Below are 20372 nucleotides of genomic sequence, written 5' to 3'. Positions count from 1 at the left end.
GTGCTGGTTTGAAATGATGTATGTACCCTAGAAAAGCTATGTTTTAATCTTAATCCCATGTTGTAAAGGCAACCATTTCTTCTAATCCCTATTCAGTATTGTATGTTTGAAACTGTAATTAGATCATCTCCCCAGAGATGTGATTTAATCAAGAGTGGTTGTTAAGCTGGATTAGGTAGAGACGTGTCTCCACTCCTTTGGGTAGGTCTTGATTAGTTTCTGAAGTCCTAAAAGAGGAAAGATTTTGGAGAATGAGAGATTCGGAGAGAGCAGAGAATGCTGTAGCACCATGAAGCAGAGTCCACCAGCCAGCAACCTTTGGAAATGAAGAAGGAAAACGCCTCCCAGGGAGCTTCATGCAACAGGAAGCCAGAAGAGAAAGCTAGCAGATGATGCTGTGTTCATCATGTGCCTTTCCAGGCGAGAGAGAAACCCTGACTGTGTTCGCCATGTGCCTTCTCACTTGAAAGAGAGAGACCCGGAACTTCATCAGCCTTTTTGAACCAAGGTATCTTTCCCTGGATGCCTTTGATGGGACATTTCTATAGACTTGCTTTAATTGTGACATTTTCCTGGCCTTAGAACTATAAACTAGTAATTTATTAAATTCCCCTTTTTAAAAGCCATTCCATTTCTGGTATATTGCAGCCTGGCAGCTAGCAAACTAGACCAGGCAGGCTCCAGAAACTGAACCTGGATTTCCCACTTGGCCGGCGAGAATTCTACCACAGAGCTATCCCTGCACCGCCCTTAGGTATTTATTATTATTCTTGATGTGTACCCTATCTCATACATTTTCATGTTTCATGAAAACATGAGTTTCAGGATTCATGTTTTCATGATTAACATTACTCATCATAAACTGATGATGTGTTATTTCCATCTCTAGACCAAACATCCATTCTGAGCTTCTAAACTATTTTCAGCTGCTTAGAAGAGATCACAGGTTTCCTCCAATATCCACTCTTCTGTTATTTCTTCCTAATAGAGGCCTCAAATTTAACAAATGGCCATTCAGATTTTGCAGCCTCTCTTCTACTTCTTATTCTAATATTGCAGCCTTCCTATTTTATTATCTTTAGGTAGGTCTCTGTAACAGTGATTAAACCTAATACTGTCTACACAACCTCGCCAGTTGACTATTTCATGATCACCTCAGAGACACCTATATATAAAGTAAACTTTTAACTTCTCACTCTAGCTCAAACTTACCTAATCCTAAATCCTAAAGCCAATGTAGTTTCATATTCTCCTTCTCCCTTAGTCTCTTTAATTCCATTCTTGTCACCAAGACCTAATCTCTAATTTATCTCCTTCTGTCTATTCTCACATATCTCTCACCAAGACTAGCCTAACAAAGAACCTCACTCCCTGTAAGCTGACAGAATGCAATATATCAGAAATGGAAATGGCTTTTAAAAATGGAATTTACTAAGTTACAAGTTCACAGGTCTAAGGCCTTGAAAATGTCCAAATTAAGGTATCCGGAGAAAGATACCTTAACTCCAAAGAAAGATACCCTAACTCCAAAGAAAGGGCCAATGAAGTTCAGGGTTTCTTTCTGGGCTGGTAGAGCACATGGGTGAGGTCTGCTAGTATTCTCTCCTCATTTCCCAAGGCTACCCTGGGGGCACTGTCCTTCTAGATTTCCAAAGGTTTCTGGCTGTGAAGGCTCTGAGCTTTTTCCACAACGGTTCCCTCTTAAAGGGCTCCAGTAAGCAACTCTGCCTTGAATGGGTGGAAACACATCTCCATGGAAATCATCTAATCAAAAGTTACCACCCACAATTGGGTGAGTCACATCTCCATTGACACAATAAAAAATATCCCATCCAGCAATTGAATGAGGATTAAAAAACATGACTCTTCTGAGATACACAACAGATTCAAGCTGGCACAACAACACTGTCAGTTGACTATTCCATTATCACTCCAGAGATATTATACATAAAGTAAACTTTTAACTTCTCACTCTAGCTCAAATCCACCTAGTCGTAAATCCTAAAGCCAATGTAGTTTCATATTCTCCTTCTCCCTTAGTCTCTTCAACCCCATTCTTATCACCAGACCTGATCTATTTTATCTCCTCCTGTCTATTCTCACATATCTCTCGCCAAAAACAGCCTAATAAAGGATCTTACTCCCTTCATTCCATCCATCTTCAAGATAACACCCAGTTATCCTTTTAAAATATAATCCTGTTGATAGTCCTCCTTTCTCAAAACACTCAGGGAATCCTCATATGGTGTACAGAATAAAATAAAAACTCCTTCCCATGGTGTACAAAGCCTTTCATAATCTAACTCTCCCCTAGTCTTATAGTCTCATATGCAGTCACTGTCCCCCTATCCCGGTGAGTGCTAACTTCACGTACTATTCAGTCCCAGAGCATACTCCACAATCCTGTGTTACTGCTGGCCTTGGTGCCAGGACCAACATGCATACACCCACACAGGCCTCCATATCGACAAACTATAACTTGTTTTTGAGGCTCAGATCATTGATCTCAATCCTTCCCAGGCAGAAGTATTGACTCCCACAACCTCCCACTTATCCAATACCTACCTCCCCAGCTATTCATGGTATTCACAAAGGAGAGACCATGTTTTATCCTCACTCTGACAGCGCCTCAGCAGCCCCACACTAAGCACTTAGTGGTTACAAGTATGAATAATAACAGCTGCCGACATTTGAGCCAGGCTCTGTTCCAAGTACTTTAATCTTAACAACTCTGTGAGGTGGGTGCCCACTTTGGAGATGAGAAGAGGAAGCCCAGAGAAGTAAGGCAACTTCAAGGTACAGAGCCAAAATATACTAATGCTTATACTGTACTACAATTCAAAGGCATATAGAATAGAATATATAGTAATTACTAAATGATTTTTATGTGACATATTATGCCAGGTGTTCTGGGTTGGGAGATGAATATATCACCAATGGACTACTTTGGGAGGTATACAAAGTAAACGAAATAAATTATTATATTTGACATCAATGTAAAAATCAGACTTTGTTTATAAGAAATCAAAAGTGACTGAAAATGTCTACTTTGTACAAGTGTTTGCTAACAAAGGATACAGATTTTTGGTAGAGAAATGAGATCATTTAGAGCTATATTTCTCAAAGTATAGTCCATGGATCTTGGGGATGCTGAGGCTTTTTCAGGAAGGCCACAAGATTGAAACTATTTAAATTATTTTCATACTACTACTGAAAATATTATTTTCCCATTTCACTGTGTTGATATTTTCACTGACAAGTGCAATGGTGGGCAATACTGCAGGTAGGCACCTTTGCTCAAAGCAGTGGCAACACACTGGAAGAGTAGTCATTATTAGTCACTCCCAGCAATCACAGCTAAAAATAAAACGAGACCAGTTTCACCAAGTAATGTCTTTGATGAAGCAATAAAATGAATTAAGTTTATAAAATCCCAACCACGTTAACATCTAACACCTTTTCGATATTATCTGTGACAGAACTCAAGTACACCTAAAGCACTTTCCAAGGTGTCTCCAGGAAAAGCACCTGTACATTTTAGCTGTGAAATTGAACTAGCTGCTTATTTCACGGAACATATTTTTATTCCAAATAAATACCATTTGTGTTTGAATTGGCAAACTACATTTATTCCCAAAAATGAATGAAATGAGCCTATTATTTCAAGGAAAACAACTGACAATATCAGTTTGGTCAGCAATGCAATTCAAACTTTCAAGTAAAAATCAGGAGCTTGGAAAATCATAAGTCTGACAGCTTCCCAAAACTTAAGACTTTTCTAATGAGATCAGTGACAAAATTAATAAATGTGATTTGATATTGTGTGACGAAAGGAGAGAACATCTGAAAGAGCTGTGTAACTCAGTGAACCAGTGTTTATTTACTAAATGACTAATTCATGTTATAAAAACAGGCATAGGTAAAAGATCCAGTCATGGCTGTCTTCTTTTTAGTCCATGCTTAGAGTGGCCCTATACTTGGTTAATGTTCGGCTATTACTGTCTTGAAATTTTTAATAATTTTTAAACATAAAGCCCCACATTTTCATTTTGCATTAGGCCCTGAAATATATAGACAGCCCTGGATCCATTCAAAGTGCAAAAACAAACCAATGAATAAAATAATAGAATATAAAAAGTTCGAATTTCACATTAACTATTTTTTAAGAGACCATCATTGTCTTTTTTGTTGGTTTGTCCAGGTTAGTGTCATGCCCTGATAAATTTCAGAGTAATCTGTGCAGTGAATAAAGAAGTATTTGCAAAGTCCCCTTGGGGAAATGGAGAGAAAGGAGGAAATATTCAGCTTTCCCATTTGAAGAATTTCTGATATTCTCGCAAGTAGTGGGGACAACCAAATCAATAGACCCAAGCCCTTGATCTTGGGGTTTGCCCATGAAAGGCTAAGTCTACTTAAAATTAGGCCTAAGAGTCACTCCCAGAGAGCCTCTTTTGTTGCTCAGATGTGGCATCTTTCTCTAAGCCAACCTGGCAGGTGAACTCACTGCCCTCTATCCTACATGGGACATGACACCCAGGGATGTAAATCTCCCTGGCAAGGTGGGACAGAAATCCCGGGATGAGCTGGGATCCAGCATCATGAGACTGAGAAACCTTCCTGACCAAACGGGGGAAGAGAGAAATGAGACAAAGTTTCAGTGGCTCAGAGATTTCAATTAGTTGAGAGGTTATCCTGGAGGTTATTCTTATTCATTAAATAGGTATCTCTTTTAAGTTTATGGTGTATTGGAGTGGCTGGAGGGAAGTACCTGAAACTGTTGAGCTGTGTTCCAGTAGCCTTGATTCAAGAAAACGATCGTATAAAAATATAGCTTTTACAATGCGACTGTGTGATTGTGAAAACCTTGTGTCTGTTGCTCCTTTTATCCCGAGTATGGACAGATGAGTAAAAAAAATGGATAAAATAAATAAATAATAGCAGGGAGAAAGGGTAAAAAAAATTGGATAGATGGAAATAGTAGTGGTCAATGTGAGGGAGGAGTAAGCTATATGGTATGTGTGAGTTTTTCTTTTTATTTCTTTTTCTGGAGTGATGCAAGTGTTCTAAAAAATGGTCACTATGATGAATACTCAATTATGTGATGATATTGTGAGTCAATGATGTACACCATGTATGGAATGCATGTGTGAAGATTTCTCAATAAAAATATTTCTTAAAACAGCACTAAAATAAATCAGAGTTGAATTTCAAAAAAAAATTTTTTTAAATGTTTCAAAAAAAAAAAAAGAAGAGAACATCATTGGCAAGTTTTGCTATATTTCCAAATAATAATATTCATGATATTCTGAAAAAGCTTTTAAAATAATCTTTTTTCCAATTACTTATCTGTGTGACACCAGGGTTCCTTCATGTACATCAACCCAAAACAAATGATCTCAAACAGAAGCATATTAAAATCTGGCTTCTACTAAACCAGAGATTAAAGAGATTTGCAAAAATTCAAAACAATGACACTCATCTAAATTTTTTGTATTGGAAAATTGTTATTTTTCATAAAAATATGTTATTTATATTAGCACAGAATGGATCTCTTATTTTTAAAATAAATATTTTTAAAATTCCACAGTTTTAATTTCTATATGATTAATATCAGTAAACTAAAACTCTCTTGGGTCCTCAATTATAGAGAGTCCTGAGATCAAAATGTTTGAGAACTGTTGACTTACAGTGACACGCATGCAAAACACACTGAAAACAACAGAGGCCTACCGCATTTCAATCATCATGTCTTCAAGCAACTCTGATGAATCCCTGCTATAGATCCGGATGTAGAATTGACTTGGAGAGATAATATACTCCACAAAGACTCCCACGAGGGTGCTGGTATCTAATGGTGGGAGTCTGCATAATTTCTTGTCCTGTACAGCATCTGGTGGGATATCATGATCTGCCATTGCCAGGTTGAGCTGTGATTTGTTTATTCCTATTTGCTACAAGTTAAAAAAAAATCAAAGAAAGTACTACAAACTTTTGGGTGGCATTTTCAAACCCTATGACAATATTTCTTAAAGAATATTCCATGAATCACCTTTATCGGAATCACCTGGGAAACTAAAAACACATATTCTTGGGCTCTAGCTCAGACTTACTGAATTACAATACTGGAGAGTGGGCTGCACAATTATGCATTTAAAAAAATTCTCAAGGCAATCCTTACCTATGTCAAACAATGAAAACTACTGCCTTATGACATAGGTAAACAGTTAAAAAGACTGTTACTTGATTGTCTAACGTTGTCTAAAATGGAAAACATGATATTTCAAATATTCAGGCTAAAGTAAAATGGCTTCTCACCTACCGAACCCTAGCAACAATCAAAGGTAACTTTAAGGAATCGATTAAATTTTAGACTATACTTCCAATATGAAATAGTGTTTTTCAGAGGATTGTGGGCAGATGGTAGAGTAGGGAGCTCCAGGACGTAGTCCTTCTACCAGAACAACTAATAAAAACAGGCAGGAACTGTCTGAAGCAAGTATTTTGAAACTCTGGAGACCAGAAGAACACTGTACAGTATCCAGGGAAAAGCAGGAGGAAGACGCTGATAAATGACAGTAAAGAATAGTAAATTGCTCATTGTACACAGCAGCTACAGGACCCATCTCTCTCTTATATGACTAGCTTGCTGGTGACAGAAAGGGGCATAAAATTCCTCTTCCTCAAGACCAGGGTTGGACATGGCCAGTCATTGATCATTGTTTTTTATTAGTGAATTCAGACTGATGGAGACCCAGCACTGAGGGCAGCTATGGTTTCAACCCACCCTGGACAAAAGCGGTGGTAGCCATTGTTTCAACTGGCCAGGACAGGGGTGGTAGCAGTGGAGACTTAAGGACCCAGAGCTTCTTCAGGGCTGCAGGACACTGTTGAAGGGCTGTATTTACTGGATAAGCTTTTGGGAAGCTTGGTTTCTCTTCCTGATTCCCCCCTCAAGGTACAGTGGAGTCAATCTTCTCCCCTTGTGGGTCCCTGGTCCTGTCTTGGATGGGAAAGACTGATCTGAGTAAATTCTCTCTGGCAAGGGTCTCCACCCAGAATTTGCCCTCCAGGCAGAAGCTGCTTGAGATAATGAAAGGAATGTAAGAAACTACAGAGATGGACAGCTTGGGGCAAAGCCCTGCTGGTTTCAAATACCCAGGAGAGGGAGGTCCTTCCTGGGAAACGGGATAATCAAACTCTAGTAAACAGGGGAACTCCCAAACAACTAATGAGAAACAATCTAGGATGAGACAGAGGCCCAAAAAGACAGAGGAAACTGTGCACACTGCATTCACCTTGAGGAGACCTTCCTGAGAGCAGGGCTGAAGCTCAGGAAAATCTGTCTATTAGCAGCTGGTTACAAAATCAAAAAACATATCTCCAGGGAAAAAAAAATCCTGAGTTTATTTTTAAATAACTATTAAATTTTAAAATAAATATTAAAATGTACCATGTGCAAAAAAAAAAGGTCAACCATAAACAAAGACTAGGAAATGATGGCCTGTCTACAGGGAAAGGACAAAAACCCAGAAACACCAGGACAGAAAACCAGAACGTGGACACAGTGAGTAAAGCCTTTAAAAGAAGGACCTTAAAAACGCTCAAGATGAAGGAAAATACAGAGAAAGAACTAAAGGATATAAGGGAAACAATGAATACGCAATATGACAGTCTAAGAGAGAGAAATTTTAAAAAGGAACCAAGCTGAACTACTGGAGTTGAAGACCACAATAACTGATATGAAAAATGCCCAGGAGCTATTCAAGAGCATACTGGAGCTAGCAAAAGAATCAGTGAACATGAAGGCAAGACACTTGAAATAAGCCAGGCTGAAGAGTAGAAAGAAAAAAGAAATACTGAAAGTGAAAACAGGGTGCACCATAGTGGCTTAGCAGGCAAAGTTCTCGCCTGCCATGCCGGAGACCTGGGTTCAATTCCCAGTGCTTGCCCACGCAAAAAAAAAAAAAAAAAAAAAAAAGTGAAAATAACCCAAGACAGCTATGCTGCACCATCAAGTGCACTAATATATGCATTATGGGAGTCCCAGAGAAAAACAAAGAGAAAAAGGGGCAGAAGAAATTGTCAAAGAAAAGATGACAGAGAACTTCCCAAACTTAGAAAAAGATGTGAATATACACATCTGTTCTAGTTTGCTAGCTGGCAGAATGCAATATACCAGAAACAGAATGGCTTTTAAAAAGGGGAATTTAATAAGTTGCTAGTTTACAGCTCTAAGGCTGAGAAAATGTCCCAATTAAAACAAGTCTATAGAAATGTTCAATTTAAGGCATCCAGGGAAGGATACCTTGGTTCAAGAAGGCTGATAAAGTTCAGGGTTCCTCTTTCATCTGGAAGGGCATATGGTGAACACAGTGTCATCTGCTAGCTTCTTCTCCTGGCTTCCTGTTTCATGAAGCTCCCTGGAAGGCATTTTCCTTCATCTCCAGAGATTGCTGGCTGGTGGACTCTGCTTCTCATGGCTATGTTGTTCTGCTCTGCTCCCTGAATCTCTCATTCTCCAAAATGTTTCCTCTTTTGTAGGACTTCAGAAACTAATCAAGACCCACCCGAATGGGTGGAGACATGTTGTCACCTAATCCAGTTTAACAACCACTCTTGAATAAATCACATCTCCAGGGAGATGATCTGCTTACTGTTTCAAACATACAGTATTGAATAGGGATTATTCTGCCTTTATGAAGTGGGATTTTGATTAAAACAGGGCTTTTCTTGGGGACACACATCCTTTCAAACCAGCACAACATCCAAGAAGCTCAGAGAACACCAAACAGGATAAACATGAAGAAAAATATATCCCATATTGATCACACTATCAAATGCAAAAGGTAAGGATAGAGTTCTGAAAATTACAAGAGAAAAGCAATGTGCTACATGCAAGGGAATCGCAATTAGAATGAGCACTGATTTCTCATTAGACATTATGAAGGCAAGAAGGCAGTGGGTTGAAATGTTTTGTGCTGAAAGAAAACAACTGCCAGCCAAGAATTTTATATCTGATGAGATTCTCTTTCAAAAACAAGAAGCTATTGATGGCATTGTATACAACAGAGGAATCTTTCATGAAAGGAAGAGTCAATCACTGTGGCAGACTTCATTGTATTTTAAGGTACTGCCATTGCCAACCTTTAATAACTGCCAACCTGATCCATCAGGAGCCATCAACATCAAGGCAAGATTCTCCATCAGCAAAAAGATTACCACTTGCTGAAAGCTCAGATGATGGCAGACCTCAACACCAACATAGAGGATGAAGGTAGCTCCTTCTACGGGGTCTCCAGCCAGTATGAGAGTCCCGAGAACATGATAATCACCAGCTCCACTGGTGATTATCTTTTGGTAAGCAGGTGGTAGAGAGAGTGGAGACAGAATATGCCTATGAGACTGGCCATCACTCATACCACATCCACCAGTTCCTGATCTGTGAGTACATTAACAACTTCATCCACAAACTGAAGCACATGCCCAAGAAGTACATGATGAACAGCATGCTGGAGAACTTCACCATCCTGCAGGTGGTCACCAAAAGAGACATGCAGATCTTGCTGTGCATTGCATATATCTCTGAGGTGTCGGCCAGCGAACACAGGGCCCAGTACCATATCTATCAGCTAGTGAAAATAAGAGATTTGAGAGGCAGGGAGGGGGTAGAGATATGTGCAGGAAAGGGGGCACGGAGAAGAAACCTGCAGGAGCAGTACCCCAAAATGCCAGGAGAGCTGAGAGAAGAAGCCATGACTCTTCTTACCCAGAAACAAACTGTGCCTGAGCCTGTAATGTCCAACCTCCAATAAATCCAAGATGTTGTGTAAAACAACAACAACAAAACAAAACAAGGGAGAGATTAAGACATTCTCAGGTAAACAAAAGCTGAGGGAATTAATCACCACTAGACCTGTCCTACAAGCAATGCTGAAGGGAGTTTTTCAGAAAGGAAAGGACACTAAACAGTAGTTCAAAGTGGCATAAAGAAATAAAGACTTGGGTGGGTCCAATGGTGGCTCAGCAGGCAGATTTCTTGCCTGCCATGCCAGAAACCAGGTTCAATTCCCAGTGCCTGTCCCCCCCAAAAATGAAAATTTGGACAATTATAGATGCCAATATTATTGTAATATATTGTCTGGTATGTAACTCCACTTCTTCCTACAAGTGCTAAACTGAAAATGCATAAAAATTAATGATAAATCTATGTTTTTGGACATATAATATATAAAGATGCAAGTGGTAACAAGTACCAAAAAAATGGTGGGGGCACAAAGAGGTATAGGAAAAGTATGCATGCATGCTATTGAAGTTAAGTTGGTATCAAACCAAGTATGATTGCTATATATTTAGGTTGTCAAATTTTAACCTCATGGTAACCACAAAGAAAACATGAAAAATATATCCAGACAGAAATGAGAAGGCACTCACTATGGTACAACTCAAGAAATCAAATAAATAGAAAAGTAGCTAGTAACGGAAGAATTGAAGTACAAAAAAGGTACAGACTTAAAAAGACTAAACAGCGCAATGACAGAAGAAACTCCCGCATTATTAGTAGTGACTTTAAATGTAAACAAATTAAACTCTCCAGTCAGGGGAAGAGATTGTCAGAATGAATTAAAAAAACATGACCCAATTATATATTTTCCGCAAGAGACTCAACTTAAATTCAAAGACACAAGTAGGCTGAAACTGAAATGACACAAAAAATATACCATACAAGTACCACTGGTAACATTTTTCTTGAAGATGTTTGTATAATGGTATAGCTTTTACAGTGTGACTGTGTGACTGTGAAAACCCTGTGTCTGATGCTCCTTTTATCTGGGGTATGGACAGATGAGTAAAAAATATGGATAAAAGAACAAACAAATAATGGGGGGGACAAAGGTTAAAATAAATTGGGTAGATGGAAATACTAGTGGTCAATGAGAGGGAGGGGTAAGGGGGATGGTATGTATGTGTTTTTCTTTTTTCTTTTTCATTTCTTTTGTTGGAGTGATGCAGATGTTCTAAAAAATGATCATGGTGATGAATATACAGCTATGTGATGATATTGTGAGCCAATGACTGTATACTATGTATGGAATGTTTGTATGCTAAATATGTTTGCATGTTTGTATGTTAAGATTTATCAATAAAAATATTTTTTAAAAAAAGAGCTGGGGGAGCTATACTAATATCAGATAAAACAGACTTTAAGTCAAAAACAACTATGAGGGACAAAGATGGTCATTATATATTGATAAAGGGGAGAATTCAACAATGAGATGTAACAATTATAAATATACATGCACCTAAAAGCAGAGCCCCAAAATATATGAAGCAAATACTGTCATATTTGAAGGGAGTAACTGACAGTACCACATTAAGAGCAGGATACTTTAATATACCATTTGCAATAATGGATAGAACATCTTATCAGGAGATCAATAAGGAAATAGAAGACTTTAAGGAAACTCTGAATGCTTTAACAACAGATACACATTCTTTCTCTAGTGCACATGAATCATTCCCAGGATAGACCATATGTCAGTTAACAAAACCAAGTCTCAAAAAATATTGAAATCATACATACGATGTCTATTCTCCAACTACAATGGAATGAAGCTAAAATCAATAGCAGAGGGAGAAATGAAAAATTCACCAATGTGGATATTAAACAATAGGGTAAAGAGGAAATCAGAAACAAAAGTAAGAAATATCTTAAGGGGAATGAAAGCGAAAACATAATATATGAAAACTTATGAGATGTAGCAAAGACAGTGATGAAAGGGAAATTTAGGGCTCTAAATGTTTAGACTAAAAAATAAGACTTCAAATCAGAGACCTAACCTCAGAACTGGAAGAACTAGAAAAAAGAAGAGCAAACTGAACCTGCAGCATGCAGAAGGAAGGAAATGATATTAGAGAGGAGATAAATAAAAGAGAAAACCAAAAAACAATACACAGAATCAACAAAACTAAGTGCTGGTTTGTGGAAAAGATCAATAAAATTGACAAAACTGTCTGGACTGAAAAAGAAAATAAAGAGAGAGGATACAAATAAAGAATATCAGAAATGAAAAAGGGGACATTACTACTGAACCCATTGAAATAAAAAGGACTATAAGAGGATACTATGAATAACTGTATGCCAATAAATTAGATAACCTAGATGAAATGGAAAAGGTCTTAGAAATGCGCAAGTTATCAACACTGACTCAAGAATAAATAGAAGATCACAACAAACCAATTACGAGTAAGGAGATCAGCAATCAAAAACCTCCCAACAAAGAAAACCACAGAATCAGATGGTTCCAAGAAGACAGTTCCAATTCTTCTCAAACTTTTCCAAAAAAAAGAAGAAGGAACACTCCCTAATTCATTCTACAAAACATCACTCTCATATCAAGGCCAGATAAAAATACTACAAGGAAAGAAACTACAGACTGATATGTCTTATGAACATAGATGTGAAAATCTTAACCAGTATACTATATACTTAACCAGTACACATGTTGAATCCAACAGCATATTAAAGATTTATGCACCATAAGCAAGAGGAATTTATCCTGAGTATGCAAGGTTGGTTCAACATAAGAAAATCAATTAATACTATACACCACATTAACACAATGAAGGAAAAATACCACATGGTTATCTCAATGATGCAGAAAAGGTATTTAACAAAATCCAGTACCCCTCAGTGACAAAAACACTTAGAAACTATGAATAGAAGGAAACTTTTTCATCTGGTAAAGGCATATATAAAAAGCCCACAGCCAACATCCTCTGTAATGGTGAAAGACTGAAAGCCTTCCATCTAAGATCAGGAAGAAGACAAGAATGCCCACTGTCACCACTGGTATACAACATTGTACTGGAATTCTTGCCAGAGCAATTAGGCAAGAAAAAGAAATAAAAGACATCAAATTAGAAAGATAAAAATAAAACTTTCCCTATTTGTAGATGCATGATCTTATAGACAGAAAATCCTGAAAAATCCACAACAAAGCTCCTGGAGCCAATATCACATTTAGCAAAGCAGCAGGGTACAAAATCAAATGCCAAAAAACAATAATGTTTCTATACACAAGCAATGAACCACCAGAAGAAAAAAATCAAGAAAAATATTCCACTCGCAGTAGCAACTAAAAGAATCAAGTATCTAGGAATAAATCTAACCTAAGATATAAAGGGCTTGTACATAGAAAACTACAAAACACTGCTAAAGAAATCAAAGAAGACTTAAATAAATGGAAGGAGCATCTGTGTTCATGGAAGAGTAAATATCATTAGGATATCAAGTCTACCCAAAGCAATTTATAGATTCAATGCAATCCTAATAAAAATCCCAATAACTTTCTTGCAAAAATGGAAAGCCAATCATCAAATTTATATTGAAGGGTAAGGGACCCAAATAGCTAAAGTCATCCTGAAAAAGAATGAAATTGGAGGACTTACACTTCCTGACCTACAACTTATTACAAAACCATCAAAAGAATATGGTATTGGCACTTGGACAGACATATACTCCAATGGAATCGAATTGCAAGTGCAGAAATCAATCTTCACATTTATGGCCAAATGATTTCTGACAAGGGGGCAAAGACCACTTAACTGTAAAAGAATAGTCTCTCTAACAAATGGTGCTGGGAAGACTGGATCTCCATTTTCAAGAAAAAGGAGGACCTTATCTTACACCTTATTCAAAAATCAACTCAAAATGGTTCAAAGACTTAAAGTTAAGAGCCAAAACCATCAATCTCCTAGAAGAAAATGTTGGGAAGCATCCTCAGAACCCCACTAGCAATGGTTTCTTAGATTTTACATCCAAAGCAAAAACAACAAAAGAAAAAACAGACAAATGGGATCCATCAATATTAAAAACTTTTGTGTCACAAAGGACTTTCTCATGAAAGTTAAACAACAACCTACACAATGGGAAAAAGTATTTGGAAAGCAGATATCTGATGAAAGATTACTATCTAGAATATATACAGAAATCCTTCAAGGTAACAACAAAAAGACAACCCAATTTTAAAAATTGGACAAAAGACTTGAATACCATATCTCTCCAAAGAAGATATACAAATGGCCAGAAGGCACATGAAAAAATACTTAACATCATTAGCTATCAAGGCAATACATATTAAATTCACAATGTGCTATCATTCCACACCCCATTAGATTGGTTGCTATTTAAAAAATGGAAAATAACAAGTGTTGGAGAAGATACAGAGAAATAGCTATCTTCCTATTTCATGCAGCCACTATGGAAGACAGTTTGGCAGTTACTCAGGAAACTAAGAATAGAATTACCATATGATCCAGTAATCCCACTACTAGGTAAATGCCCAGAAGAGCTGAAAGTAGGGACTCAAACAGATACTTGCACACTAATATTCACAGTGGCATTATTTACAACTGCCAAAAGATGGAAGCAACCCAAGTGTCCATCAACTGAAAAATGAATAAACAAAATGTGATATATACATACAATGGAATATTACTCAGTCATGAAAAGGAATGAACTCCTGATACCATGGGACATTATGAATAAACCATGAAGACATCATGTTGAGTGAAATAAGATAGATAGAAAAGGACAAATAACATACGGGCTCAGTGATTTAAAATAATTAAAATAAGCAAACTCATAGAGTAAGAATCAAGCATGAAGGTTACCAGGGGACAGGATGGGGATAGGGAACACTAAATTAATACTTAAAATGTACAGAGTTACTATTGGAATGATAGAAATGGTCTGGTAACAGATGGTGGTGATGGTAATGCAACATTGTGAATGTAATTAACAGCAGTGAAATACATATCTGAATGTGATTAAAAGGAGAAATGTTACACTGTATTTATGATACAGAATAACATTTTAAAAAATACATATGCTACACAAAAAGTGAACCCTGATTTAAGCCACGGACTACAGTTAATAGTACATTTATAAAAAGGTGCTATCAATTGTAAGAAATGTTCCACACTAATGCATGGTGTGAATAATAGGGTGGTACGTGGGAATTCTGCCTTTTATGCAAAAATGTTCTGTAAACCTACCGCTTCTCTAATAGAGAACAGAAGAGTTTTCTCAAACACTCTCATTCTAAATTATATTATTTTCCTCTAGATCTCCAGGTTGCCCTGCAGAAAATATAGCATGTTTCTAAATTTTTTTTTCCTCCATGGAAGAAGCCAGGTATTGTGTGTAGAAAGGAAGAAGAGTAAGCAATTTATTCCATAAGACAACACAGTGACTGAAGATGACAACACAAGAGGAAGCATTGTGTGGAAATGTAAGAAAGGAGAAAAAAAATTAAAGCACCTAATCACTGAGGATTATAAAACAGAGTTAACTGGCTGCAGTTGTTGAGCCATACAGCCAAAAAACAGAGCTCCTAATTCCTCCCTCTAAACCCCTCCAGGGTTTTCAAACGCAAATTCTGAAACATACTGAATCAGTATCAGCGATGCCATCATGAGAGAACTGTCAAACCTTCAAAATGATCTGAAAAGTTTTAAACGACACTTGAGGGAAATCTAGTTATATAAAAGATTGAAAACTAGAAGAAATGTTACACTAGGTGTCTTCAAACCAAAGATCTGGTCTCTTTTCCAAGAAGAGAAACAAAGACTAGTAGACTAGAAATAAGACCTTTCTGAAAAGAATTTGGGTTTAAAGAAATGTCATTCCATTATCTCTCATGGTGCTGAATCTCCAGTGCACAGAGTCTTGAAGCATCACTCACCAGCTGTAAAGGCTTTACCACCAGATTAGGCTTCTTGAAAATCCGCGCTGGCTCTTCACGGTTTTTCAAAGGACTATTCCACGTGGTCTCCTTGAAAGCAGCAGTAGACAGTGAATTTCTAGGGGGACTAGAGACACAAGCTTTGGCTTCTATTTTCTTATCTGATTGAACTATACATGAATCTCTGACTGATGAAACAGCTCCATCTGCAAAGTCAAAAGAATAGCCTATGTATACCTGTTAAAATAATTTGCACAATTGTTACAATTGTGTCAGGCACTAGGGGGACAATAATAAATGAAAAATACAAACCAGTACTCACAGAACTCTCATGGGTGGAGAGATTTAAAGGGAGTTCCAGAAGGGAATAAATGTTAAATTATTTACTGTATGTGTGAGTGTGTTTCAGGGAAAGAAGCAGTTGTAATGTGGCAAGGCTTTATTTTTCAACATCCTGATCTGAATTTATTTTTTGTTCAATTTAAGAAGTGAGCATTTGATGTTGCTTTAGAACAGTATATCTCTTCTATCATGTACATATATGTAATAATGTAATATTCCATAATATAACGCCTTAATTCATACGAAATTCCCAATCAAACCACATATTTTGTTCAAACTCACATGTATATAATAATTACAAAAGGCTGGCATGTTAACACAGATAGATGTAAAATCATAGTGACTCCCAAGGAAATAACTAATAATTGCACAAAGATATAGGTACAACAAAATTTACTACTGTATTTTTATAATGGTGAAAAATGAAAACAATATAAATTTCCAGTGATAGGAGACTGGTTAAATGAATTATAAGATAGCCACACAATAGAATTCTATGTAGTTAAAAAGGATGAAATAAATGCGTATATACTGACATTGAAAAACATTCACAATTATGAAGTATAAAAAGGACTTACATAATATTTATAGAATACTGTTTTGTGTTAGAAAATCACACATATGATTACTAACTATATTATATAAAAGAAGTCCAGAAAAAATACACTAAACCTATTAACACTAGTTACCTCTTTATTGTTGGACTTTTAAAACAAACATGTACTGCTTTTGTAATTAAAAAAGAGTTATGCTTATAAATACATTGTAAAAAGTCTGGAAGCCTATCCTACATATACCAAAATTCTAACAGCATTATTTCTGGGGAGTAGAATGATGAAAAATATTCACTTTCTACTTTATGCTCAACTATGCTGTTTTTATATTTTTAGAACATACATGACTTACTTTAATAATCAGAAAAATCAATAGTTAGTTATATTTTGGAAAAAAGCTGTCCATCATAATAACTTTTAGAGGTTTATGAAAACACAAGCACTGTATTATATTATAGTTTTATAAGGTATTACCAATGGAGAAACAGGGTAAAGGGCACCTGGGATCTCTATTATTTCTTACAACTGCATGTGAATCTATACTGATCTCAATAAAAATTTTAGAAGAATAAAAAAAAAACTAAGACCCCAGACCAAAACCAAATAAACAATGGTCCAGGAACATTAAAAGAACATTCATGGAAAAATTGGTGAATTGTGAATATAGTCTGGAGTTTAATAATATATGTACCAATGTTGATTTCTTAGTTTTGACAAAAGTAATGTGGTAATGTAAGATGATAATACTGGAAGAAACTGGGTGAAGGGGAAATGAGAATTTCTGTACTATCTTTGCAACATTTCTATAAACCTAAAATTATCCCCAAATAAAAACTTCAAAAAATACAAACGTTGGGTCTCAATGCACACCAATTTAGTTCGAATCTCCACGTATTTCTAAAAAGTTTCTGATGCACATAGTCAAGAAGCACTGAACTATCTATCTAGTGCTTTCCCCGTAGACCACCATTTCAGAAAGTTGGTTTCCTTCAGAATTGTCCAAAAACTGGACAATGAAGAAATTAATTTAAAAAATTCAGATGGTCTTCATTCATTATACCATGAACCTATTATAACAATGTCACCAGAAAGGTCATTATGTATAAAACATTTTCATGGCTGTGTGACCTGTTTGGTTGATGTGGTTATAACAATCAATCGATGCTTTCTTTTTCCGTATCCTTACAAGGACATATCATAAATCAGGTTTGCACCATATTGTGGTTCAACTCACCAGGTGGTAGAGGTTTCACATCAGCATCAAACACCAGTAAGTCTTGCCCTCCTTCCCTGAATTCAACATGGAGAATATCACTAAGGGCTCCAACAAGTTCTGTCACATTTAAGAAGCCCATTTTTTTGGGTGAAAGTTGCTCTTTAAAAATTTCCTGTCAGAAAAAAATAGAAACAACATGAAACCACAATGTTGTGCAAAAGACATTTTCATATGGAGATGCCCTTGGACAATGCTTTAATTTGGACTTACCCGAACTAAATGTTTAAGGGTCACTGAACTCAGTATTACAGAAAAGGTTTGCTTCCATGCATGTAATACAAACCAAGAGACCTATAACCTCATCATAAAACTGGTAGGCCAACTTCAAGTTCCTTTTAGACTATGTAGTAAAATAAACTTAAATGATAATTAGGGGACCTTTTCGCCTCTCATTTTTAATAATGCCTGATTATAGTATAGGAAAAAAATGCTTGAATATACAAAATACAAAAATCATTGTAAAACTACTGTTTACTTTCCATAAAACTACTGTTCAAAGAGAGAGAATCTGCTACTATTTCTAACATATAATAAATTAAAAATTATTTCCTTAAATTCTGTTTATTATAACCTTAGAAGTTGGGAGAGATAAGCAGGTGTCTATCAGTGTATTTCCTACAGTGTGTTATGAGTTTCTTGCCTTAGAAAAGAAGAAAAGTCATACCTAATATAGATAGAATACACGTGTATTCAATCCTATGTGTTTTTTGGCTTGAAATGGACTAAGCTGTATGGCAAATTCTAAGTTTGCCTTTGTTAATAAGACCTAGCCATTAAGATGTTCTAATCCTTGACCATTAAACTTTTCTCGCTAGTCAGAATAAAGTAGCCGTGCTAATTATAATTGGGACACCATTCCTCTGTCTAGGTTTTAATAGGATATAAAGCCTTGCTTCTTACTTATTCACCTTGGAGAAGATAGGAACAGAAAAAGCAAAAACTATAAACATACTGACCTCCTGACAGAGGGTGGCTGCATGTGATGCTCTGAGACTCAACTCCTTACGATGGAATACTTACAAAAACAGGGGCCTAGCATCAGTCAAGTATGGTACAAATGGGTCATTAATTTCACATCTATAGCCAGCTATCATGGACACCCCAAGACATAAGGAATTGGTGGATGTCAGGGCAGAAATGATGGTGAATTTGAGTTGGTATCTCTATTTACTTCTTCGTAAATTATATATTAAGGTCTCTTTTACTTTTATGTTCATTAGTCTCTTGAATGGTTTCTCTAATTCTCTGAAAGTCTTAATGCCATGAATATGCAACTCAATTGAAAGTAAGTCTAGGTTGGGGAGGTTTTTTTAAAATTTTAAGTTACTAATGTTTTGAATAGGCAAATGGTCTTCAAAAGGTGAAAAAAGTTACACAGCAAAATTCAAGTCTCTGCCCCACCCATCCAGAGATCACTTTCCTGAAAATAACAATAGTTACCAATTGCCTGTGTAACTTTCCAAAAATTATAACCTAATTTTAGCTATATTCTTCTTTTTTTAAAGTTCAGAGTTATGCCTTCAAATATTATGTGTGTTTATGTGTGTGTGTGTATATCCTATGTATATGATTAACTTTTGGAACCTTCCACTGGACATAAAAAATGTGAAGCAGATCAGTAGACTTTCAGTATCTTTCTCTTCATCCTCCTAATTTTATTATGTATACATTTACATTGTCACAGTTTGCATACTATCTATGGTTCTTAGAATATAATCCCCATAGTTAGTCTTTTTCTGACAGTCAAACTGACTCAATATTCATTACTTTTTGCTCGTATTACAGGTTTTTCCATCTACCCCTTAGTTTGCTGTAGGTATTGCTATAAGAAGGGCTCATGGAATCAGTATTTCCTGGGCTCCTGCATGATCATAAATGTTTGGTGCCTTTATATTCAAATAGCAGTTTGGCTTGGAAAAATACTTGCATCATACTTTCTTTCCTTGCAGATTTTATAGGTCTTGCTCTACCCTTTCTGACAGCTGAATGTTGTTGTGGAGCAATCTGATTTTTCCCCCACCCAGGTGACTTGATATTTTTGCTTGGATACCCAAAAGATTCTTCCTTTAAACTAGTAATTTCGATAGGATATAGGTATAGATCACTATTATTTTCCTTTACAGTCTCCTATGAATACCATAAAAGTGTACAGAAATGAGAGTAGCAGCCAAGATGGCAGCTTAGCAATGTGCATGTTTAAGTTCATCTTCCAGAAAATCTACTAAATAACCAGAAACAGTGCAAGACGTCCTGGGGCCACGTCACTGACCGGACACACAGCATAACCCAATCTGAACCAGTTGGACCGGCTGCGAACCCCCCCAGAACCATGAGTTCTCCAAGCCGCTGCAGCCAGCACCCCTCCCCCCCAGGTTGCTTCCCAAAGGGAAAAGGAACCTTTCAGCAGGGGCTGAGTGCAACCAAACACCAATTGTGGAATTAATTCACAAATTC

The 20372-nt window shown here is 36.6% G+C and overlaps 1 protein-coding gene across 5 annotated transcripts in view; it reads right to left on the bottom strand.

Moving 5' to 3' along the window:
* The window catches only part of TDRD5 (tudor domain containing 5), a 100883-nt gene that overhangs the window by 43522 nt on the left and 36989 nt on the right, over positions 1 to 20372 (bottom strand). For all 5 annotated transcript variants that reach the window (XM_077157131.1, XM_077157130.1, XM_077157132.1 and 2 more), the window contains exons 7-9: positions 17877 to 18030; positions 15747 to 15952; positions 5731 to 5951 (exon numbers count right to left, since the gene is read on the bottom strand). In XM_077157131.1, the coding sequence (XP_077013246.1) occupies positions 5731 to 5951; positions 15747 to 15952; positions 17877 to 18030 (581 nt within the window). The remainder of the gene's footprint in view (positions 1 to 5730; positions 5952 to 15746; positions 15953 to 17876; positions 18031 to 20372) is intronic.

The sequence above is a fragment of the Tamandua tetradactyla genome, chromosome 4 (assembly GCF_023851605.1).
Source record: "Tamandua tetradactyla isolate mTamTet1 chromosome 4, mTamTet1.pri, whole genome shotgun sequence".
Taxonomy (NCBI): domain Eukaryota; kingdom Metazoa; phylum Chordata; class Mammalia; order Pilosa; family Myrmecophagidae; genus Tamandua; species Tamandua tetradactyla.
The sequence above is the reverse complement of the archived record's forward strand: the minus strand, read 5'-3'. Positions and strand labels throughout refer to the sequence as shown.